This window comes from Mustela nivalis (assembly GCF_964662115.1).
Source record: "Mustela nivalis genome assembly, chromosome: 20".
Taxonomy (NCBI): Eukaryota; Metazoa; Chordata; class Mammalia; order Carnivora; family Mustelidae; genus Mustela; species Mustela nivalis.
The window spans coordinates 10,483,751-10,509,897 of NC_139039.1; the positions used below are offsets into that span (position 1 = coordinate 10,483,751).

At 43.2% G+C, this 26,147-nt stretch overlaps 1 protein-coding gene across 9 annotated transcripts in view; it reads right to left on the bottom strand.

Moving 5' to 3' along the window:
- The window catches only part of UNC5D (unc-5 netrin receptor D), a 562,020-nt gene that overhangs the window by 196,556 nt on the left and 339,317 nt on the right, over positions 1–26,147 (bottom strand). For all 9 annotated transcript variants that reach the window (XM_082715458.1, XM_082715460.1, XM_082715461.1 and 6 more), the window contains exon 4: positions 24,019–24,122. In XM_082715458.1, the coding sequence (XP_082571584.1) occupies positions 24,019–24,122 (104 nt within the window). The remainder of the gene's footprint in view (positions 1–24,018; positions 24,123–26,147) is intronic.

Consider the following 26,147-nt stretch of genomic DNA (forward strand, 5'->3'; position numbering starts at 1 on the left):
AAGGCCAGGCCTAAGGGTCGTCATGGTCAATGTCCTCCTATTACGAGTATGGAACCGGGTCCCAGGGAGGCAAAATACATAGCGTTAAGAGCTCTAAGCAGAAGGAGAGTTAAGTTCTTTCTTCACCTACTCTGTTCAGACTACTTGCCGTGGAAATGAACATGTAAGGCACCCTGGGCTTCCGTTAACCCTAATGCTCCCAGTCCATACCTGTGCTATGGTGACAAGGCCAGATGAGGCCTGACGCCCAAGGATCTGAGGAGACTGGGTCAACAATTTCCTAAGGGTGGGCAGGGGGAGCTATCCAGCAGTGCACACTGCAGCTAAAAGAATATTAAAGAATATTCTACCAGGAGCCAGAGGGGCTCCCCTGAGAGGCTGCCATGACCATGACCAATGGTGCAACTTTGCATAAATCATCAGGCCTCTCGGATCTCATCTCACCTTCCATAAAACGAGGCAGTATGGCCAAAGAATCTCGAAGATGCCTTCCAGCTCAAATTATTCTGTTTCCACAAAGCAGAGGTCACAGACCCACCATCCACAGAAACTGCTTTCATTCACAAATGATGATCTCTGTGCACTGAGCCATCAGTATACCGTCCTGAATGCCCGAGACCCACAGTCATGCCGCTGGGTGAAACCTAGCCTGCATTCGCGATGATGTTTGCAAACTTCTGACAGATTTTTTTCCCTCTTGTCAACTCTTCTGGCTCTAAACTGATCATGAAAACTTTGGTAGTACTTTCAACCAGGTAACTGAATTAGATGGGGAATTTTTAATCAGTTTTTTTTCTCTCTAGGAACTACTAGGTAAGAGAGACTGAGAAATTGGATCAGATGGCGCAGTCCTAAAATTCTAACGAAAATCCCAGGACATTACTAAGACAAGAAGTCGCACTGTGGCCCCTCGCGAGAGAGCCAGACCAATGTCAAATATATCTAATTGCATGATATTCCTGGCCAGGTGACACAGAAACAGAAAAGAACATGACTGTTTCTGGGATGTTAACAAGACTTAGCTTCGCCTTATCCTCTACTCCAGGTATAACTAGTCTGGACCACTCAAGTCACTGTCAAAGGAACACTGAGCTGTCCGTGAAGGGAGCCTTATTCTCTAAACTCAGGACTGCTCAGAATGCATATTAGTGACTACTAATCCCGGATCATACACTGATCACACAAAGCAATTGCAAGCAGGAGAAAAATAAAATCTGCAGATCAATGAACACAGGAGTATTTGTATAGGGTCCAAGTTAGTGAAAAAAAATCTTTACCACTAATTCCACTATCATTAAAAAATAAATAAATAAATATATTTCCTGTGTGAAGTAGGTAAAGTTCCAGTATAAAAAATCCAGACTTTGTTTGTTGTCAGGGAAGCAATTTATTAAATTTATTTCACTGGATTAATCAATTACAGTCTAAAAAATAAAAGACCGAATGAAAGCTTTTCCATATGTAAATATCTATTACATGTTTGTTTTTTTTCTCTAGGAAATGGTTACCAGATTAAGAAAATATTGTAAATAAATTATTCAATTTTATTTTATTTATTTTTTTAAAGATTTTATTTATTTATTTGACACAGAAAGAGATCACACGTAGGCAGAGAGGCAGCAGAGAGGGGGAAACAGGCTCCCTGCTGAGCAGAGAGCCTGATGCGGGACTTGATCCCAGGACCCCGATATCATGACCTGAGCTGAAGGCAGAGGCTTAAACCACTGAGCCACCCAGGTACCCCAACTTATTCAATTTTAAAAAGGAGGGGAGGGGCGCGCCTGGGTGGCTCAGTGGGTTAAAGCCTCTGCCTTCGGCTCAGGTCATGATCCCAGGGTCCTGGGATCGAGCCCCACATCGGGCTCTCTGCTCAGCAGGGAGCCTGCTTCCTCCTCTCTCTCTCTGCCTGCCTCTCTGCCTACTTGTGATCTCTCTGTCAAATAAATAAATAAAATCTTAAAAAAAAAAAAAAAAAGGAGGGGAAAACAGACAGACAAAAATCTTATGGTTACCCCAAAAGATAATACAAGTCTGGGCCTAGGCATCATACAAGTCCCTCATTTATAATGATGTCAATACTCTTATGACTCAGAGGGGAACTGAAGATTGTCCTAAACCGATGATCTATTAGAGCACAGAGGTTACAAGCTGTGCGCTAGAGTTTGTATTCACTTTTGTGAAACGAAAGCACCCCCTTTTCTAATTATGGGAAGAATGAGTGATTCAAAATGTAGGAAAGTGCTCATGTTAAGTAGCTTTCTACTCCTTGATTTAAAAGAACGCAAGACACTGCTGCCATTATTTAGTAGAAAAAACCGGTTTCTATTGAAAGGGTGCTGGGAGTTTGGGAGAAAAACAGCAAATGCAAAAGGCACGGGTTAGAAGTTCCGGACGGAAACCATACCACAGGTCTGCTCCCCGTCTCTACACCAAGGAAACTGAGTAAGAATGACCACCGGGAGGTCCGAGTATCAGACAGGAACTTCCGTGTTTGCATTCTAAGACATTCTAAGAACTGTGTTTGCATTCTAAGACAGGTCTCCTCACCTCTCAATGGGGGCTGGACAACTCTAGACAAGTTAGTATAATTCTATCCAGATTTGACAATCATCAGTTCTAGGAGATACACAGATAACCTCTAGAAGAGGCCACCCTGTTGGAAACTTCTAATCATTGTATCACCAAGGGTTAAGGCTCACATTGTGTTACAGGGTTAGGCCAGCTTCTCATGGGTGTCTGTGATAACAGGCTTGTTCTTTTTTTTTTTTTTTTTTTTTAAGATTTTATTTATTTATTTATTTGACAGAGAGAAATCACAAGTAGGCAGAGAGGCAGGCAGAGAGAGAGGGAGGAGGAAGCAGGCTCCCTGCTGAGCAGAGAGCCCGATGCGGGACTCGATCCCAGGACCCTGAGATCATGACCTGAGCCGAAGGCAGCGGCTTAACCACTGAGCCACCCAGGCGCCCAACAGGCTTGTTCTTTATTCTCTTCCTAAACCTAACTTCTTTATGAACCTAAAAAATCGCGCTAGGGTTATGTAGTACCTAGTATTTTAATACCTGATCCATTTCCTAGAACACTAAATACAGAGTTTTGTGTTTTGTTTTTAAAAACCACTGTTTGTTGAGTTGCAAAGTTTCTGAGCATCAACACTAAGGAAAAGGAAAGAAAGAAAAGTCAGAGTAGACACAGTACATATTTCTCTGATTCTATAATGTACATGCATACTTTTCATTTTGACACCTTGAAATCAGGACAGGTTTTATAGTTAACATCTTAAAATTAAAAAGTGGCCTCATTTCAGTGGTATATAAAGTAATGGTTCTTCTTACAACTGCTGTCATCTTAAGATCTATGAAATATGGTATTCTCTGTCACATAAAGACCAAATGCACACCTTTCCTTCAAAAAAGAAAAAATACAGAGTGACAGTGAATACAAAAGGGGAGTATATTATTTTCATAAAGTAATAGCAACTGGAGAATGGCATTCGAAATATCCTGCAATGATGACTATTTGAAAATCCTGGGTTATTTTCCACAGAAACAAAAGGGCTGGATTTTGCTAAGTAAAGATGGCTTGGACAGAAGAAGACCCACACACTATAAATTATTCACCGGGGCAAAAGACAGCATGACTGCTATGAGGGGAATAATGACAAATTAATACAACAAGGATGCCCTGAGTACATTAAGAATCTGCAGCCCCCACCCAATCACCCTTATCCCCCGGCTCCTCTGTCATTGCAAGATGATGAATCAAACAAATTAGGGCAGAAATTACTAGATTAATTAGACCAGGTGAATATGTCTGAACGTTATTGTTCAGAACTCGGAAATCTACCTTAAAGGTCATTGGGTTTTACTCTAGAGGGTGTGTATAAAGCACATACAAAGAATTAGGGAAGGGGGCGCCTGGGTGGCTCAGTGGGTTAAAGCCTCTGCCTTCAGCTCAGGTCATGATCTCAGGGACCTGGGATCGAACCCCCCATCGGGCTCTCTGTTCAGCAGGGAGCCTGCTTCCCTTCCTCTCTCTCTGCCTGCCTCTCTGCCAACCTGTGATCTCTGTCTGTCAAATAAATAAATAAAATCTTATTAGGAAAAAAAAAAAGAATTAGGGAAGAAGAGGCTAATATGGCAGAACCTACGGAAAGCTTTTTTCCGCTTCTTTTCATTTTGATTTTAAAGATACCCGAATACATTTGTTCTCACCTGCACTTCATTTGGAAAGATGAATGCAGTTGTTGCCTTCTTAACCATTTCCCAGAGGATGGGTGATGAAGGGTAGGCGGGAGTGGAGCATTGGTTTCTACAGACGGAGAGTTCGCATTTGCTAGATTAGGAGCACTGAGTGTTAAGTGCTCAGAGTCGGTCTGCAGAACTTTACTAAGTGAATCTATCTCTAGCACCAACACGTCAGATGTCCGGGCAAACACACAAGCGATTACAAACCAGCAAGGCAGTTTCATATACATGTATATAGAGGTTTGCCCGATAGCATTCTCCCGAAAACGTTTGAACTCAAACAGAGAAATAATGAAATATCTCTTGCAAGCACTGAGGATACCTGGATGATATGTATTCCTAGTCGGTGCTCTAGGGAAAGGAAGAGCAACACAGCAAGTGGAAATTGTACCTTGCTAGCTCTGCTTTAATCATTTTCAAGCACTCCTATCTTTCAGATGGCTTTGAACCCAAATGAGCTGAAGGCTATGTGTGCCCTGCTATAAACGCAACACCTTACAGAATCTAATTAATCATTTTCATTCACTTCTAGCCTAGGAGCATGGTTTCCATGGTTTACCAAGCACCATAATCACATATATGCATATAGCTAATCAGAGTTAAATTCCAACGGGAGGCTATATTTTAATCTTTTGGTTATAATTACAATTTGAAACTAAGTCCCACCACAAAATGCAAGTGGACATTTTTTAAGGATTTCTAAGATATTATGATGATTATTTTAGCATCTGTAAGTGATTGAGAGTAATGCCTAGAGTTTATACCTTGGGACTTTCTTAAACGTTGAGATTTCCTTCCTCTTTGCCTTTTTTCCCCCTCATCTGAGTGGCCCAAGGGAGAAAATTCCAGGAGATATTCTGCGGACACAGTGGAACGTGGGGTCAGCTGCCCCCTCAGTGCCTATGGTTCCCGTCGGTATTAATGAGAATGCCTCACATACATCAAGAGGAAAAAGAGACCCCACAGGTTCTAAACCACAGCTGAAAGACAGTCCTGCGAATGCCAAGGAGCAATTTAATTAAACACTTATTCATTGCCACTCACTCCAGTTTCACGGGTTTCAGAGAGCAGCAGCGGCACCCGTGTTTGCTTATTACAAAACCAGTCTTGCTTACTTTCAGCGGGGCTCTTAGATCAATAATCATCGAGACACATATTGCACACTCTGACTTGAGAACTGAAGCTGGTATGTCTTCGATGAAAAATGAAACACACTTATTGTATTTGTAACTAATGTTCCTTAAAAGTAAAGCAAATATTGATATTCCAGGCACACATAAAAACCAAGATCTATAACTAAGTGTGTAAAATGCACACGGCACGCATTTAATAATCATACTCCATTTTCAATAACGGGAAACAAGGTACAATGACGCTATAATTCACCAGACCCCATTTTTTTTTTCTTCAGCAAGCACCACATTGTTTTATTACAATATAGCAATCCTGCCACATTACATTTTACAGTATGTGTACAAGAACCATAAATACACTAGCCCATCTAAAATATGCAGCAATGACTCTCCCAGCTTTAGTGATCCTTCCAACTTTGCTTTTTTATGTGGATTTCACATTTTGTTGATGTGTCTGCAATGAAATCAGTCCTGCCCAGAAGAGAAATTATTTTACATTTCCATTAAAAGCTACAGTAGTAAATAAACCATCAGAGTTTATGTAGATATCCACTAGAACACCGAGGAGAGCCCATTAAAGTGCCAAACCCTGTGTTAAACATTTGATAAAAGAGTATCTGAAAGGCACATTCCTAAAATTTTTTTCAAGTGATAGAGTTTTAAAGATATTTTATAACACTGTACCGACCTCTGCAGAACACTCAAAAATCAAGGCAAGTTTATGTTTTTTCAGTGAAGCAGCTGTACGTCGCATCACCGCGGAGAACCCTGTCAGGGCTGGGTATGAAATGGTGATGGGAAAAAAACAGATAAAAGGCTATCAAAGGCGGACGTTCACAGACTGCAGGTTTGAAACACACACACACACACACACACACACACTCAAAATAAGCGTGTGGTCGATTACAATAATTAAGGCGTGATAAATAATAATTAACATTTCCGTAATTGAAAAGGCCCTATTTTAAAGAATAAATTAACAAGGAGGTTTAATGTCGTCAAATACATATATGGAATGTGACTCAAAACAGCTGGCTGACTGTGCAGAGGGAAGAAACACAGCAATTAGTTAATTTGGAGAAAGACTGTGAACCGTTTTAAAACGCCCCGTTTAGGTTTTCTCTGAAAAAAGTGCTGGCTAGTTAAATGAAAAAGAGTAAGGGAATGCGTGTGAACCCCATCAAGCGACGTGCCAGGCAGGGGATGGTCATTCTTTCATACTTCCTCTCACTTAAGTCTTAGAACAATCCAGAGGTGGGCATTATCACCACTTTCATTCCCACCAGCAGAGAAATCAGCTTAGAGAAAGGAAATCTGTCCAAGATCACTCAGCCAGGGACTGTCAAAAAGAAGGTCTGAACCCTTATCTGTTGATATGTTAATGAATGTACAAGTCAAAGGCAAAAGCAAAACAGACCTAAGTCATGCATGTTGTGAATGAATGACGCACGCTATCCATCTTAAAGGCGAATCAGCAGGCACGCATGTAACAACATGTAACAAGGGTGTTTTCCACGGGCTTGGCACTTTAATGGGCTCTGCCTGATATGACATCCCAGTGGATATTTACATAAACTAAAAACTCTGATGTACGGCTTTTAATGCAAATGGAAGATAATTTCTCTTCTGGGCAGTGATAATTTCAATGCAAACATGGCAACAAAATGTTTAGAGCGGTACTCCTGAAAATGAGAATAATGCACAGGAATTGGTTAAAGAAAAAAGAACCTTCAACTGTTGTGTCCACTTTCGATGGCCTCTAGCAGTGTTCCCTACCAGTGTTCCACGAAGACGGCGACAGACATCATTCATTCACAAAACGCATCGTCCAGAATGACTTTTTTTTTTTAGTTCTGCAAAATGAGACCAGTATGATGCATTATTTACAGAACAAAATTTATCTAAAATGTGTAATTCTTAGATTGCATGTTGTTTTTCAATGTCCTTATCTAAATGAAATGATGATTATGGAAAGTGGCCGTTATGGTATCATAATGTCCTTCCCTGGGGGGAAAAAAAAAGTTAAAAGTTGGCAACAATCAGCCAGTCCCTCCTCTTAGAGAGGGGTGAGGGGAGGGATTTTACCGGTCTGTGAAATTCAGAAGTTGGAACCATTCACTGCTCTGAAGAGAGAGGCCAAGCAATGGCCAAGCTCAGTATCACGCAGCGTGAAGGAAGAAATGGCGAAGCCAAAGAAGAGAATGTTGAGAGAGAGAGGAAGGGGAAAAAAAAAAAAAACAATTTTGGAAAAACTCAGGCATAGGGGAATAATGAAGTCATCACAAGAAATAATAAAAATAAAATAAAATGTACGCCTTGGGTGTTCACCGCACATTCTCCGTTCCTGAGCCCAAAGTAATAGAGATTTTACTCAGCCAAAGAAAGTAATAAGGGGAAACAAACAAACATAAAAATGACTCAAAGCTCGACACCCTGGATGTATGGACCAAGTGCTTCCCCGTCTCGGCTTGCGATGGGGCTGACAGCCACGACGGAGGGCACAGCGCCGGCTATCACAGAGCCGGCGGGGAGAAGAAATTGCCGTCCCGGAGGCATGGGGAAGTGATAATTTATCCTTTTTGCTGACTCTATCTCTTAGAGCTTGGACCCATTAGTCATATTGATTCTGGATCTTCCACCTTGACTGGTACAGAGCACTTCCAATGACAAAATCAACTTGTTCACATTCTTCATTGTTTTACTTTGAAAGTAAATGGATTTGTCACCGAGAAAACAGGATTCCCACAGTGGCTCCATCCCTAACATCGAGAGAGAGGGTGATGGCTTAGAAACGACGCATTAGCCATGACTGGAATATGATCAACTTTGACAGTGCAGTGGGGGTGGGGGGGAGGTTGGACCATAGGGTTTTAGGAAGACGGCATAATAGAGGCAAACCTCAACACGACCTTACGTCGGAACCCGTGATAGTGGGACAGAAACACAGAGGCAGGCCTAGGTCTTCAAACTAGTGAGTGGTATACTATGAGCAAAGAGGAAAATTTTTAAAAAATAAGGCATTAATAGATTCCATTGTCTAATACAAGAACCAGTAACAATATCCATTGACCATACTAAGTGCTAAGAATTGAAGTAAATGCTATATTATTTAAGTCAATCTTCACAGCACCCTTCTGAGGCGTTATTATCTCATTTTGCATATGAGGGCCCTGAAGTTCAGGAAGTAGTTACAGAATGAGCCCAAGATCATGCAGCTGACAAAAGACGGGACTTGGATTAAGCCGTACCTGCCTGACTTGTGATTCCAAGACACATCCTTTTAAATAATATGCTGATAGTAAATAATGCCTCCCTTGGATTTTAAGGGACCTCCAAAAGATTGTCCCCCCACCCCAATCCCTTGCCTTTCAAGTAGGAAAGGTAATTGTTCCATTTAAAGAAATTCCAAGGGATTCTAACTTTTCCCAGTTATGAGGCTGAGAAGAGCATGTGGGACCCACATCCTGTTTCCTCTCCTGTCATGTCAAGAGGAGCTACACGATGCTGCTGGACATCTCGGGTTTTGAAGGGACCACCCTCGTGGGGACTGAGGCACACACTCCAGACACACATGCTCCTCCCCGCTGTGTAGCTTTCTGGGGTTGTGAGCAGGCCCTCTGCTCTGAGGGGGCTTCCACTGCAGGGTGGTGGCTTGACAGGATTCATCCAGGGCGGACATTTTTGAGCCACCAGTGTAAGTCCACAGATGCAACCCACCCTTGTGTGATGTGGCTCTTTCCCCCACCACGGGAAGCAAACTGGGCCATCTGAGGAGTAGAGGCAGAGGGCTGATGATGACCAGTCTTTAGGGAATAGAACATACAGCTGCCTGCCTCCGTGTGCTTCTCATACTGATTTCCTTTCTATCTGTCTCTTCTTGCCTAAGGTCCTCTCACCCTTCACCGGCGGGTCAGCTCATACACCCAATATGTGTAGCTCCTCAATGAATCATCAAAATCTAACAATCACTTCTACTGGAGCTCCCTGCCTCCTCTTTCCATGTAAGCACTCCCTTGACATGTACTTTGAGTGCCTGTTACCTGCCAGGTACTGTGCTGGGGGCTGGCTATGGAGATGAATACAGCATGGTTTTCACCGCCTCGATGTAATCACAGGCCAGCAGGCCTATGTGAACAGCTACGGGTTGATGCTGGGCTCAGTCCAACCAAAAATTACGAGCACCTGCAATACGGTAGCTAGTGGGTTAGACACTGTGCGTCCAGCATCTTAGTGGGATTCTAACCTACAGCAAGAACTCCGTGTCTCAGGGATTCTCAGTGAGGAGTGACATTTGGCAAGGTCTGGAGACATTTCTGGTGGTCGCAAAATGGGGTGTGAAGGTCAAGGTGCTGCTAGTGTCTAATGGGTAGAGGCCAGGAACGCCACTAAACATCCCCCCCAGAGTAGCCCTCCCCCCCACAATGGAGTAACAGGCCCCAAATGTCAGTATCAGGCTGAGAACCCCGCTCTCTTCCATGCTCCTCCGAGTCTGGGTCAGTGTTAAGTACTGAGTGACCCGTCCCAGAAAAGGGAAAGGAATTCTCTTTGATAGAAGCTATCCTCCATTGCGTCAGGACCCACAGTGGCTTCCGGGAGCCAGAAAGTCAATAGAAAGCAGGAAACAGGATGAAAACCCAGTAATGAGAGCCTGATGAGGCCCAGGTAGAGAAGTGAATTAGAGGCAGATTTGAGACTTAAAAGCAGGCAAATCAAAGGAATAATGGTCCCCACACTCTAAATGCAGGCGGGGAGGGAAGCCGTAATAGCAGGAGGACACACGGCTGGATAAAGCCCAACTGAAAAAACACATGTGGGGCGACAGCAGATGCAAAGGGTCATTGAGACAATGGGGAAAGGGGAGGGTGTGAGGGAAAACTCACTTCACAGGAGGCCTTGCAGAGGTAATCTGAGAGAAAACAAAAGCTCTTTCCACGACTGCGGTTCCAAAGAACCTTTGAGAGGATATCCACATCATCTGGATGAAAAGATCCTGCCTCCCAGAAATAATGACAACACGCCACTGTCCTTTGTCTGCCCCGAAAACCCGGGCTTTAGCGAAGTACCCAACGACGTGGGACAGCCTGAAAAGCCAGAGCTGCCGCACAGGCCTCTCTAATGGGCTCCCAGTCGCCGGCCAACAGAAGGAGCTCGGCACGTTTCAAGGAGAATGTGGAGCAAGCACAAAGCAGGTAAAGGGTACCTCAAAGGCTTCGTCAGATAGTTCGGGAAGCCCACGCTGAACACAGAACGGGAGGGCTGCCGCAGGGGCATCTACCCACAGGCAGACGGCGACCCTTCTCTTCAGCTGCCACTTCTGCTCTGAAGCAGGGGAGGGGAGGGCCCGCGTTCGGTGAGCTGTGCGGTGGGAGCGAAGGGAATCCAGGCCCTCGTGCTCGGCGGCGTCAGCATCCAGGCTGGTGAACGCAGATGTCCCTGTTGCCTGCACTTCCACGTGCAGGAGTGACAAGAGGCTTTGGAAAGACAGGCCAGCTACTTGCCCGGGTGGTAGAGGGCGGGTAGGTGGTCAGGGTGCTGTTGAAAGCAGGCTTCCCAGTCTCCCTCTCGAGACTTTTCTGCCAGTTCCCCATTAAGTGCAAATAGTCTTGAAAAAGCGAGGTCCCACAATGACATAGACACACATGGATTGAAAACTTCCTACAGGCTTCCCTGTTACAATCTCATTAGGGGGTCCTTGCACTAAAAAATCAAATATGGGGGAGTCTGGGTGGCTCAGTGGATTAAACCTCTGCCTGCAGCTCAGGTCATGATCTCAGGGTCCTGGGATCGAGACCTACATCGGGCTCTCTGCTCAGCAGGGAGCCTGCTTCCCTTCCTCTCTCTCTCTCTGCCTGCCTTCTGCCTACTTGTGATCTCTCTCTATCAAATAAATAAATAAATAAATAAATAAAAATCTTAAAAAAAAAAAAATCAGGGGCGCCTGGGTGGCTCAGTGGGTTAAAGCCTCTGCCTTCGGCTCGGGTCATGATCCCAGGGTCCTGGGATCGAGCCCCGCGTCGGGCTCTCTGCTCAGCAGGGAGCCTGCTTTCTCCTCTCTCTCTCTCTGCCTGCCTCTCTGCCTACTTGTCATCTCTGCCTGTCAAATAAATAAATAAATAGTATTTTTAAAAAAATCAAATATGGACACAGAAAACACACGAGCAAATAAATCGGGCGTCTTACTTCTCGGATTCAAATCCTTCAGGGGCTCCCCACCACTTAGGAGCAAAAAGTCTGTTTTTTAGGATGGCAGACAAAGTTTCCTCTGGCCCCTCCCTACGACCTAGAGTGTCTATCCCAGTCATTCTCCCACGTGTTCTTTACCCTGTCTCAAATCAAAACCAGCTGGACTTCCCGGCCAACCAGGCTATTTCACAGCTGCGTGCTTTTAACCATCCTGATCTTGCTCTCAGAATGTCCCATGCAATGATTTCCTCCTCATCCTCCACAAACCTGTATGGGAATTATATTTTGCCAAGTCCTGGCTGACCACTCTGGCCAACAGAAATAATTATACACCTTCTGTTTGATTGTTGTTATTCTAATAGGGAGTATATGGTCTTAGATAATTATTTACATATTTATATCCCAGTTATTGGTTGCTGGAGCTAGTCAGGAATAAAGACCGTCTCTCATATACTGTTGGATGTCTTGAGACAAAGAAGCCTTCTGTGAAAGTAGGAGGAGATTAAAGCTGTATTAGACCACACAAGAGATTGTCCGCGAGTTGTCCTGAAGTCATGCTCTGATACCCGATACCACAAAGCTGACCCAGCACCCACGGGTGGGTAGGGTGATATGAGCTATAGGACTCAATACTGGAATCAGATACATCCCTGCTGGGATCTCTTCTTCCTTGCTTACCAAATGCATGGCATATGGTCAGTAACAAGAGACACTTTCATTATCTCAAGATTTGGACTTTGTAATCAAAGAAAACATGGCCCCTTACTGTGTGAGGGGCTTTGGGGAAGTTACTTCACCAGTTTTCACATCTATAAAATGGAAATGATAATTCAGCTGAGAGAATGAAATAGGATGACAGATGGTAGTGCCTACAGCAGAGAGCCTGCCGTGTGGTCCTCGATACATGGTCACTAACGAAGATGATCATTAATGGGGAGCCTAGTATCTTGGCGAAACACAATATTGAATGCCATTGCATATAAACACAATCCATCATATATAGCTCCCATCTCCACTTTGGGGCTTCTTTTCCCCCTTAGCTTTATCATCTTTTCTACTGTTACCCCTCGATAGCACCAATTCCTGCTGCCTCCTGTTTGACTGATTTAATTAAAAATGAGAATGTGAGTTCCTGGGCTCTGAAGAAAGAGACACTTTTTACCCCCCCACCCCCAGGCAAATGCACAATGTCCATTACCACATAATCCTTTACCTTTTCTAAACATACCCAGATTGGGCACCTGGGTGGCTCAGAGCGTTAAGCCTCTGCCTTCAGCTCAGGTCATGATCTCAGGATCCTGGGATCGAGTCCCGCATCAGGCTCTCTGCTTAGCAGGGAGCCTACTTCCTCCTCTCTCTCTGCCTGCCTCTCTGCCTACTTGTGATCTCTGTCTGTTAAATAAATAAATAAATAAATAAATAAATAAATAAATAAGTAAACATACCCAGATCTGTAACAGTGGCATTTCAGGGCATGCACAGGAAATGCCATGCACAGATGACAATGTGAAGAGGAAAGATTAAACTGACTACCTAGCCTCCTCATACAGAAGTGATGCCCCAGAGTGACTGCTCCTGTGTGATCTGGGTGGGGGGAGGAGCAGTATGATGCCGGGTCCATTCTTTCCCTGCCCTGCAGTAGAATGCTGGAGCTGCCTCCTGAAGGTGATCTCCAAATGATACTGTTGAGCCAGCACATGAATCGTCCGTCTGACACTTGCCGCACACGGAAATCAAGGTTTAAAGCATCGCATGTAACTAGCAGGCACCAGGGCTGGGAGTGCACGGAGGGTGAGGAATATGGCACACGGGTGACACACATGTCTACAGAGATCCCACTGGAAGGACAGACAGACGGCCGGATCTCTAAGTCTGATACTGGATCAGTCATTAAAGAACAGGCCCAATTTAGCTAAACCAGAGTCAAGAAAGACTCATTATATCTAAACCAAAATTCCTCATGGCAAGGGATTTTTTTTCTTTTCTTTCTTTCTTTTTTTTTTTTTTTTGGAGGGGGTGGAGTTTAACTGATAGACCCAAATCTCAGTAAGTCACTCTCTTTCACGCAGTGTACTCACTGCACTGAACCTAAGGTGGCTGTACAGAGATCGCAGCCCCTTTAGACTTTACGAAGTGACGTTTGAGTGCCATGCAGTGCAGCGGAAGAGGCCACCAAGGCTTCTCTCCACAGGCACAGATTCTGGAACTGAAGTACAGCTGCAGTCAGGCTGGTGGGGGAGGGGTAGCTTGGCAGCTCCTGCAGGCAGGTGCTCAGTCCGCACATCCCTGCCCCATGAAGCCAAAATAGGCACGCTCTATTTTACGGGTGGTTATGTGAAAGATGTCCCGAGGTGGGGGAGAGGGGAGCTGATGTACCTTTTAGCTCCCCACAGTTAACTAAAAAAAAAAAAAGGCATTCCAGTAAGCGTCACTGTCTCCCCAAAAGGACCCTACAGACAGCGGGCAGGATTTGGGGATCGTGGCAAAAGATTACCCGGAGAAGCTGATTACAGCGGCGGCCCGGTGTTTCTGTTTTCATGAGGTCTGCCTACAAAACAAAGGCATTGGCTAAGTGAATCAGGATGGTGTGTGCTGTGCTTCCCAGGCACGTGAACATCCATGCTGTCTCAGCAGGACGGGGATGGAGCTCTTGATTCATGTCCATGGAGCATTACTGCTGAATTACAGAACCGCAGCTTTATGTGGAGGCCTCCCAGACTGCTTTTACTTCTGCATAATTCAAGATATAAAGACTGTTTATTGCCGCTAAACTGTGAAAAAAGCGCAGGACAGAGAAATGGCTCTCCGCCTTCATTAGGTTAATTTAGAAGTCATACATTTCCTTTCCTTATGTGTTTTCCTTTAAATTTTGTACTACTGATTGGCTGATTGCTAGCCTTCTGATTTTTTTCTCCAAACCGCCTTCCCTCTTGATCCATTTGCTTCTTCTTCCAATTTGAGAAACCTTAAATACTATATGCAAATTTTATATTTCTGAAAGGATAAAGGATGTCATTTCCTGTCAAAGGAAAAAAAATGAAGAGGAGGATAAAGAGATGCTCTGTTAGTAGGGTTTCTACACCCATCAAAGCCCACTCAAAGGTGTCACTGGCACTGAGCCACTCCGCAAAACCATCTCTAGAACTCGAACACAATGCAGATTCCAATGCCGTCCGGAGATGGGGTGTCACCGCAACTGGAAAAGCAACAATAGGCTTGCGAGTGGGCCACACATATGTATTTACAGATGCCATTATCTTACTTAATACTCTTAGCTATAATATGCATGAAATGAGATGGTGGTCTAGTTAATGCCAGGCAATGAATCTTAACCAGCGTGCAATGTCCGACACATAGAGAAGCTTCATCAGATGGATTTTAAGAGAACAGGCTCAGAAGCCAGGTTACCTGGGTTCAATGATTGGGTTAGTCATTTAGCAACTGTGTCCTCCAGTGAGGTGCTTAGGGCTGTCCGAGCCTCAGTTTCCTTATTTATAAAACTGGCAGATTATCAGCATCTACCTCAGAGAGCTGTCAGGAAGGTCCAGGGAACTGCGTCGGACATTGAGTGTATATGCAATAAATGTTAGCTATACAGTAGTTTCTGCACCAGTTTATATCAGAATAAATGACTCTGTAAATAGAGTCATTGCATAATGAACTCTCAGGGAAATTAAGAAAATGGTCTCATTTGCAAGTGAATCAAAAAAGGTATAATGCCTAGAAGTGAATTTAACCAAGGAGGTGACAGACCTGTACTCTGATAATTATGACATTAATGAAAAAAACTGAACATGACACATGTAAGTGGAAAAATAACCATGCTCATGGATTGAGAAGAATTAATATGGTTAAAATGCCCACGCTACTCAAAGCAATCTACAGATTCAATGCAATCCCTATTGAAATACCGATGGCATTTTTCATAGAACTAGAATAAATAATCCTAAAGTTTGTATGGAACTCCAAAAGGCTTCAAACAGCCAAAGCTATCTCGAGAAAGAAAAACGAAGCTGGAGGTATTACAAACTTCCAGATTTCAAACCATACTACAAAGCGATAGTGATCAAAACTAGCACAAAAACAGAAACAAAGAACAATGGAATAAAATAGAGTGTCCAAAAATAAATCCAAGTTTACATGATCAGTGCTCATCAAAGGAGGCAGGAATATACAATAGGAAAAAGACAGTCTCTTCAGTAAGTGGTGTTGGGAGAACTGGACCAACACATGTACAAGAATGGAATTGGCCCACTTTCATATACCATGTTCAAAAACAAACTCAAAATGGATTAAAGACTGGAATGTAAGACCAGAAACCATAAAACTCCTAGATAAAGCATAGGCAGTGAGCTCTGGGGCATTGGTCTAAGCAGTACTTTTCTGGATCTGTCTCCTCAAGCCAAGGCAACAAAAGCAAAAGTAAACAAATGGGAATACATCAAACTAAAAGGCTTTTGCACAGCAGAGGAAACTATGAACATAGTGGAAAGGCAACCTACTAGATGGGAGAACACGTTTGCAAATAATATAAAGGGCTAATATCCAAAATATAAAGAGAACTCACACAATTCAACATCAAACAACAACAACAACAAACAAACAAACAAAAATGAAAGCAATCCAATTATAAAGTGGTAAGAGGATCCCAGGGTCCTGGGATCAAGCTCTGCATCAGGCTCTCTGCTCTGCGGGGAGCCTGCTTCCTCCTCTCTCTCTCTGCCTGCCTCTCTGCCTACTTGTGATCTGTCAAAAAAAAAAAAAGTGAAATCTTGCCATTTGTGATAACATAGATCGACCCAGAAAGTATTATGCTAAGCTAAATAAGTCAGATAGAGAAAGACTAATACTGTATGATTTCATTTATACATGAAATCTAAAAACAAAACAAAACAAAAAAAACAGAAATAGACTCGTAGATATAGAGAACAGTTTGGTGTTTCCCAGAGGGGAGTCAGTGGAAGGATGGGCAAAATCAAGGAAGGAAATTAAAAGGTACAAACTTCCAGTTATAAAATAAATAAGGCACAAAGATACATACTGCATAGGGAACATAGTTAATAATATATAACATCTTTGTATGTGGACAGATGGCAGCTAGATTTATAGTAGAGATCACTTCCTAATGTATACAGATGTTGAATCACTATGTCACGTACCTGAAACCAAGATAATATTCTATGTCAACTACAGTTCAATAATAAATAAATATCAGAGATACTTCTATATTTGCCTACCTACAAATTGTAGCTTTAAGAACCCAATAAGTCAAAATACGTGAAGATCTATGTAAATTTTAAGGTGAGAGCTTAAATTTAAGAGCTTATTCTTGGGCACCTGCGTGGCTCAGTTGATTAAGTGTCTGACTCTTGATTTTGGCTCTGGTCACAATCTCAGGGTTAGGAGACAGAGCCACACATCAGCTCCTTGCTGAGTGTGGAGCCCACTTAAGGTTCTCTCTGTCTTCTTCTGCCCCGCCCCCCCCCCCAAAGATTTTATTCTTATATGTACCATACAGCCATTGTGTAAATATTCAACCATTAAGTTACAAACACTGGCCAGGTATCTACTATGTTTCTAGGTGCATTTGTGTTAATCAGCTAAGGGAGGTGGGAAAGGACAATGAAAAGTTTAATTTGCATTTCCTATCTTGAGGAGAATTACCTTGAGGAGATAAGACAAACAGTCATGAAAAGGTAAATACAGAGGAACTGGGCTGGGTAGAGAAAACATAACCTTCAAAGCAATATGCTATAGAAGTCTTCAGAGGGAGGAAGAAGATGCTGCCTTTCCTTGAGCAGTCCACACCAATCAGATTAGGGGTCTCTATGTAAGAGAGCTCATTGTCAGCTGGGATGGCCAGGGTAGGAGTCAGAAACTGCCTGGGTGAAGATGGATCCTCCAAGACCACGCATGCTATAGATAGATGTCCAAAGTCATGGGCATTCCAGGCAAGGAGAAATTGGGGAGACACAGAGATAGGACCATGAATAAAAGAGCGTAGTGCTTGGTAAGAAAGAGATGGGGTGAGTGCAGCTAACCAAGGAGATGCAGAGAAAAAGAAAAAGGAAGGCAAGACCAGCATCTAGGCAACCTTTGCAAACTCATTGTGGGCCCCTGCCCTTGGCTTTGAGAAATGCAATTCTATCTTCCAGGGAAATACAGAACGAGAAGAAAAGATGGAAATAAATACAAATCAGGAACTTCAGATGTCTTCTCTCCTTTTCTTCCTCAGTGAAGAAACAGAGCCTCCCAGTTAAGGATGTGGTAAAAGTCAGTACATTAATAAGATTTAGTTAAGGACCAGTTTTAACCATGAGGGTATTTGGGCTGTAGACAGTCACCTCTTAAGTAACTTATATTAACTTCATTCTCCCATCTCTCCTACTACAGCAATTATTTTTTTTTTTGGCAGAAATGTTTTTAGAGAAGTAATTTACTGGCACTTAATTACTAGTATTTAACCAATTCAACATTCTCTTTTCTTAAGAGTCCATTAGGTTTCTATTACAATATTATACATTCTAATCAAATGTGGCTTTCTGCAAAGGTCCTCATTGTCAGTCTCCTCAAAGCCAAGTTTATCTGGACTATTAGACATTCTCTCTGCTTTGGCTGCACCAAATTAGATTAATTATTTATACCTGAGGTTCATTGCTTCAGAACTTGGGCACCTCACTTAACATTTCTCTAGTGGATTATTAAGAATCTTATTTTTAAAATAAAGTCCTCATTTCATAGTCTGTTTGATTGAGGTTAAACACAATAGTCTAGTGATTCTTGTATTAAACAGTTCAATGTCGTAAGATTCTCTCCTGGGTTTTATGCCAATGAACACATTTGAAACAAATGAACCTTTCATTAAGAACACCCTCACAGGGGATAAGAGCAAAGGGCTTCTGCTTCAAAAGCTGGCTGCCAAGAGTCTGGGCAGGATTATTTAAAATGAGTCATAGAAAGGATGTGGATTTCACTGTTTATACATCAGGAATAATTAGAGATAATTATTTTGCAGGTAAAGAAGAAAGATACTAACATCCCATAACTTTTACAGATAATGATGATTTTATAGCTAAAGAGAAAAGATATTAATGTCCCATAACTTTAGCTTGTAGTGACTTGCTCTATTCCAAAGGTCACTTGGAGGTGTGGTTCAAAGGCATCCTTAAAGACATGTTAGGTGCACTGTAATAGTCCGGTCTCTCGACTGCAAACAACAAACCTGTTCTAGCTGGTGTATGCAGGCAAGGACTTGATTAAAAAAATATGAGTAGTTTCCAGAGCCTCTAGGAAAGCCAAAGAGCCAGGCCAGGGGGCCAAGCAGGCAGGAAAATGTTCAACCACACTGTAGGGAAAGGGAGAGTCCCTCGGCAATGTCCTGACAGTCCAAAAAGCGTGACACTGTTCACATCTCCTCCCGATCTGTTCAAGAACATCAGACTCATGGGAGACTTAACGGCAAAGAAGAGTAGACAATCCGCTTTTCTTTTTTGTCTTTTACCTTAAAAAGGGGATCCAAAAATATTCCACAAATGTAAGAAAACATGTTAAATGGCCCAAATGTACCAAGATGAATAGAGGTTCTCAAAATTCCTTTGATTTCCACCTGGGCCTCTATAAAGGAAAGGCTCTCCTGCCCCCAGATCCCTGCCCCCGCCTCCCCTCCAAAACCCCCACCAATAATTTGGCTTCTTATACTCGTAGGACTCTGACACAATTTATGAAACAGAAAATACATTCTTCCGCTCCACTCTTGGAACCTCCCCTTGTTATACAAGCATTCCAACCTAATCATCAGTCAATGACGAAACTGATTTGGTGCCCAGCAGCAAAAAGGGAACCTTCTTCTTACCCACACTGAGCTAAGGCCCCTGACCTTCTTGAATTTTCTAATTCCAGCACCGTCCTGACTCCTTGGTGAGGTAGAAACAAGAACAGTGCCTGGCATGCAATGGCTCAAGGCTAGATTCTGCCAGTTGCTTAGCTTTGGGGCCTTAATTCTCAAAGACCTTGAATTATTTTGAGTAGGCTGTTTACCTTGATGTGAGCAGAATTAGCCTTAGACACTAAGCCTTTATGGCAAGTTTTATTGTCCAAGGCAAATATAACCTGTTAAGATTTACAGGCTTTATTAACAGCAATAACCATTTTATAGCCAACATCAGTAAATCAGGGTTTATTGAGAACTCTACAATTTTAATCTGTGGAAAACCATTAAAATGTCGGATTTTCATTGGACATAATTTCTAACTTTTATGAAAGATAGATTTTCCATTTAATTGGGGAGTATAAAAAAGTGCAGTGTGGGATAATGAATTGTTTTGAAAAGAGCAAATTTGTTTTAGCTAAACAACAAGTGTCAAACACTAAAGTTGCTCTCTTTAGTTAGAACTGTCCCAAGGTTAAGGTTAAATGGAACCTCAAACAGGAGAGAGACAACATGCTCTAATACACCCAACTATAGGAGGAGCTCATGACATTTAGAAAAACTTGAATTATCATCTGTTCACATTTCAGGTATTTTGCAAAGAGCATGTGACCTATTATTTCATCTAAACCAGTGTGTAAATGCATCTGGTGAGAATCTTCCAGTTTGTATGCTACTTTTTGTAAAGTGTTTTACTCCTAATGATACCATACATTAGGCTCTTCAAGGGGTAAGCGAGGTGAACAAACATGCATAGTCACCAGCTTCTGTTAATAACTATTTATTTCCTCCGTGTGATAGATTAAAAGAGAGGGAAGTGGAGAGCATGTCTTTGTCCTTGGATGAGCTTGAGAAGTAAGAACAGAGGGTCAGGCAGGAGGCAGAGGTCATGGGTGGTGTGGGGTAAAGAGAATGGTCTTAGCAGCTCTCAGATTTCTCTTGGGGCTGAAAATATGTCAGATATCTTAAGAGTCTCAGTTTTAATCTGGATCTTCAACCACAGTGGAGCTCTAACATTTTCTCTGAGAATCAAAGTGTGTGATCTCGGGGCGCCTGGGTGGCTCAGTGGTTTGGGCTGCTGCCTTTGGCTCGGGTCATGATCTCAGGGTCCTGGGATCAAGCCCCGCATCGGGCTCCCTGCTCCGCAGGAAGCCTGCTTCCCTCTCTCTCTCTCTCTGCCTGCCTCTCTGCCTACTTGTGATCTCCGTCTTTCAAATAAATAAACAAAATCTTTTATTAAAAAAAAAAAAAACAAAACAAAGTGTGTGATCTCTACTATGTCTTTAGTACTAAGAACTGTTTTGCATATTCTCAAATTCTTTTCCTTCTTTGTGTCTTAGCAATCCTACAAGGAAAAAGCATGGCTCCTATTACTGGATGAGGAATCTGAGGTTCACGGTGGCTAGTAAATTGGTAGAGGTCACAGAACCGGGAAGTGATAGAGCCTGACCTTTCGTGAAAATGGGATCTGTCATGGCCAATGCCACACGTAGGAAAAATGTAATGAAGGTCGATATTACCCTAGGATCTCTCCCTTGCCCTTTTATATGTCCTTTTTTCTTCTCCTCCATGGCCTCCTCCCTGAATGTCTGGACATCCAGTACTTTCCTATCTCCTAGGATATAGGAAATATCAAACCCAGGCTCCTTGCCCCCCTGAGCTCCCAAAACCCCCATTTTTTTTTCATTTGGCGCTGTTCTTCGTTTCACCACAGGATTACCTCTCTCAAACAAAAGAACATAATTTACACAAGGTTTAAGATTGGCATATTAGCTAGAAGAAATTTTACCCTGAAAAATCCATTTCTAAGGATTGAAAGTCCAGGACTATTGCAAACAGAAAGGTTACTGCTGGCTGAGGGGCTCTCAAGTTTCAAAAAGGCTTGAGGAAACTGGCTGAACCCACAGGCTCATGAAAAACCAACAAAAAATATTAGAGAGAAGAAAAAAAAAAAAAAAAGATCTGAGCTTTAAGGTTAGATTGGCTTCCTGAGATCTGAGAGCCTGGATAAGTTCCTATAAAAAGGACATGAAAACCCCTATATTTTTCTAGCATCTCTTTGGCAAATCAAATGAAATAATACAGAGAAGGTACTAAACACAGTGCCCAGCACGTGGGGATATTCTATACATGGTAGCTCTTCCTATGCTTCTCCAAACCACCTTCTGTGCTCGTACAGGGGAGTTAGTTGCCTAGGAAGTTCTACCTCACAGAGAAGAAGTACTTTTACAGGTCTTCAAAGTGCCAAGGAGGAGATCTCACATGTTACTGCAGGACAAGACCAGTTGATGCACCAGGGGTCCTGCCAGGATTCAGGGATGACCCTGCAGCCCCCGCAGCAGGTGGGCAGAAAGGGAACCACATGGTGGAAAGGGAAGAATGTCCCCACTCAAGGAAGATACAGGGTTCAACCTTTACAGTGACGATATTGATGTAAGTGATCAATTTCCAAGCAGAGTTCCCAGTCACTGCCATCCTGGAGAATCATGAACTACAGGTAGTCACCTGAGTGCGAGGTCAGAATGCAGAGTGGAGCGCCGCTGGAGATCTGAAGATCGTGTGACGGGCAGGGGCGGGTATCTCCACCCGGGGAGACCCACTTAGAAGGGTCTGCGTGTTCTCCCTTTCCTTCCTTATCCTTGACCTTCTCTCGCTCAGCTTTCTTCTCTCCTTCTGCCCTCCCTTCAGCAAAAACCCAGATGTTGGTGGTAATAACAACTGTGTAAGCTATTGCACGCTAAAAGGGCTGTGAATATCGGTGTGTGGATGTAGATAGTATCCAACTCATACATTCCTGGGTAATCCAAGTGTATGGAATTGGGATGCTTTCTTGCATTATGATGATGCTATCAATGCTTGTCAGGGCCCCACAAAAGCTCATTAATCCACCATGTAGCTGAAACACTCTCCATATCATCCTACAAGACAATGTACGAAACACAGCTTTCCTCTCACTCTCAGCCTGGATGCTCCTTGGAATAGCCCTCTATTTCAAGTCAGCCAGCCTGGCTCTGAAATTTATTCCTAATAACATACACGTGGTTAAAATAAAAGGGTCATATGATGTCAAAGGCAGAATGGGAAATGCACTGACTTAAACAGCCCTCCCCCCACCCCGCCCCCTGATTTCATGTCCACATGGACATCTGCAAATCGGGATTTTCAGGGGTGGGTTGAGCAGACTGCTTATGCCCAGGTCAGACTCCCAGGGACACTGGAGGGGGGGTCCTGAAGGGGAGGGACACATTCCCCTGTGCACTTAATGGCCTGTTGCCCCACCTCCCCACTCCGGAAGCCAGAGCACGCTCTATAAGGAGCAAGAAGAGAGCACAAGAAGATCAAAAATCTTTCTGTTTCACATTAAATAAAAATCTAAAAATAAGCATTTTCCTTTCTAATCATTTTCTATCATGCATGGAAGGTTCACTTTAATTTTCAAGTCCGTTTACTTCATTTCTGTGAACTACTTGAGCTTTGAATAGTGTCCACCCAGCATGCTTTCTGTCTAAACATGCAAGTGTGTGTGTTTTTCCATTCCCCTTTCTCTATTCTTTTGTCCTTTCAATTACAAAATCCCACAGCAATTTTAGTGAAAAATGTGAAGCAAAGGCTCCTTTTCTTCTTGTTCTTTCTTTTTTTTTAAATCTCTATTTCTCAATGAATAAACAAGCCATGGCTTTAAGGACAAGTTTCCTAGCTTCCCAAATGGACTATCTATTGCTCAACCCAGGCCTCCATTTAGAAAAACTATCATTTCTAGGAAGGGTTCCTCATCCTTCCTTGTCCCTGCCCCCACTGCTGCCTTCACAATATTACTCCTCTATCAGGATATCTTTTAAGAGAGACTGAAAGACTTAGGAAGGCTTCCCTATGACCACAATATGTCATCACTGACAATTATATGGTAGACACTCTAGAAAACATGGTGGCATGCTTTCTAGAAGGTATGGTAGACCTTCTAGAAAACACGCAGGGAGCAAAAACCAGAGTGACTCTGGATTCTAGACTCCCACTGCGAAGAAGACCTGTGGCTCCATCCGCCTTTTATATCCACCATGACAGCACAGGGCCTATAGCCCAATAAATGTTCAAGGAACATTTGTCCCATAAGTAAAGAAAGACACAAGTACAAACGTCGGTGAGACTTGGCAGTAGGGGCTGATCTCCTTTCCTGAGCACTTTTTCACGTGGCTTTGCCTGTTAGAGTTCAGGGTAATCCAGGACCCAATGTGTGTATCACACCATCCAAGGTGACTGAGGACATAAAAGATGCCACCTGTGTCATCTGAGGTCACCAGAATCAAGAACATGGACTAAATCCTACTCAGGCTACCGTGCAAGAGCTTTCTGTCAACCACAGAGCAGACAAGAGACAATTTCTTCTTCCAACTAATTTCCTTCACTGTTTCTTCACCGCCTTTAGCAAATGGATCTGGACAGCAAGAATGCCACACACAGGCTCTTCTGCTAAAGACCACACAGGATGTCACTCTCCCTCCTGGGACCAGGTCTGGTCCTGCGAGTCACTTACCTCAGCCGCAGGGACTCCCTCGGGCGGTCGGCAATGCAGCACTATCATGCCTTCAATGGGAACCTCCCTTCCCTGTGGATCTTGTTCAAAGTTTTTCCGTAAATCTGATGGGGGAGAAAAAAAAAAGTATGAGGTCCATGACAATTTGCTCTAGGGCCAGTATTATTCATATTTGTTCCAAATACAATAAAATAGTGAGCTTAACCTCAAAAACTAGATATAGACAGAGAAGTCTGGGTTTCAGGAATTCCTGGAGAAGAAAATCGTTTTCCCAAATACTCACAAGCACATTGGAAATAAACCTTAACGGCACTTCCTAATGCTCTACACTGACGTGAAGGAGAAAAGATTTAGTGGGGGAGCAGAACGAAAACAAACAAACAAAAAGCAACTCATCATTCCCCGAGTCTCTGCCAGCGTAATCTGCTTAGCAGCTGATGAAACACTTGGCCTAATAAATTGCTATCCACAGCTATTATGCAGTGGAGATGCACGTGATTTTTTTTTTTTTTTTTTTTTTTATTAACTGAAGAATGCCTTATTTATCTGTAACCTCTGCCTTTCTCCTAACCCTCTAGGGGGCTCCAGAAGATGGTAATAGAGTGAGATTATCTATTAGTCTTTTGTGCGTAACCAGGGAGAATGGGGCAATGTCCAACCACAACAAAATCTATAACCCATCCAACCAAACATATAATTAAAAAATACAAGGCCCTCCAGTCAAACAGCGATGCTGGGTATCCGTGTAGTGCCCTTCACGGAAGGCTCGAGGCACTTTGCAAACAAGCTGCACTATTAACCTTTTACACACGAAAGGGTGATGCTTGAGAGGTTAATTGGCTTGCCAGTGGTCACAGAGAACATCAATGCCAGGGAGGGCGAAACAGTCACTGAGCTTCCGGACAGCCAGTCTCTGCCTGCTAACCAGCCAAACTTTCCCAGGAAAAAGGACACAGAGAGAGTTGCGAGAGGAAGCGCTTTGCTTTGTGTGGCTTTCCACGTGAGCCTCTGTTTCAAGAACCAAAGTGGGAGTTGGCCTCTGCTTTTGCTCTGAGGTGTCACCACAACCCTTTGATAATTTTACACCTCAGGCTTAACTCTTGCTGTCATTCGAAATTGTGGGATGGTTGAGCTGGAGCGAAGACAGCTTTACGAGTCTTTCTCGATGTAAATGATTCCCCCTCCCTCTCAGACAATGTCTTTTTCTCCAATTGAGTATCTCAAATTACAGGCTGTGGATTTATTGATTTAATTTTCTTTAGTGCTTACAATAACATGAAATATGCTCCCTGTAAAGAGCAGAGCTCCGGAATCAGTTACATTTTTACAAATTGTATAAATACATTAAACTTGCTTTTAGCAAATCAGAAACACTGGGTGAATATCAAGCGGAGTAATCCATGCATCCACTTCCTTCCGAATTCTGCTCTTAATGTTTTCCCTCCCAGAGGCAACCGATGTCTTTTGTCAGTAGTGCTATGCATTTAGAGATCTTCATGAGTATATATGAGGCAAAAGATCTGAACAGGGTTTGCACGGCAGGCAGGGGACAGGATCCTTCTTCTCTCTCCTCTGTTATCCCCCGGAATCCTGACGCTATCTTCATTCTATTCGAGATCCGTAAACTGCCATAGCCCTTATGATTTGGAATTTCTGACTCTAAAGGGGACGAGGGTCACCTGACTTATGATAAAAGTGAGTGAGAAACTGTGGGTAAAGACCACAATGAAAAATCTCCCACTGCCTGGACCCCTGGACTACCACGTCTCCTTTGCTCTCCCCACAAGGAAGCCGTGAGCCCCAAATGCCTCCTCCCTCGCGTTCATTTAGTCATCAGGACCGCACGGAAATCAGCCTAGAGTACCGTGTGAGGGTGACTCCAGCATGAGTTTTGCTAACACTCACTTTGCTGATGGAAACTGTGGAGTTTGGGTGGCTATTTTTGTTTGGTTTCTTTGCCATTTTGTTTTCTTTGTTTGCTTTGTTTTCTCAAGGAAGCCTCTCTTCGTGCTGTTACAGAACGGTTACAGCTGTGACAACACCAAATACTGTATATTCAACCAGATGAAGCACAGAAAACGGCGGGTGGGGATTTCTACTCCATCTTCTACGCCCATTGCCTTTCTTTG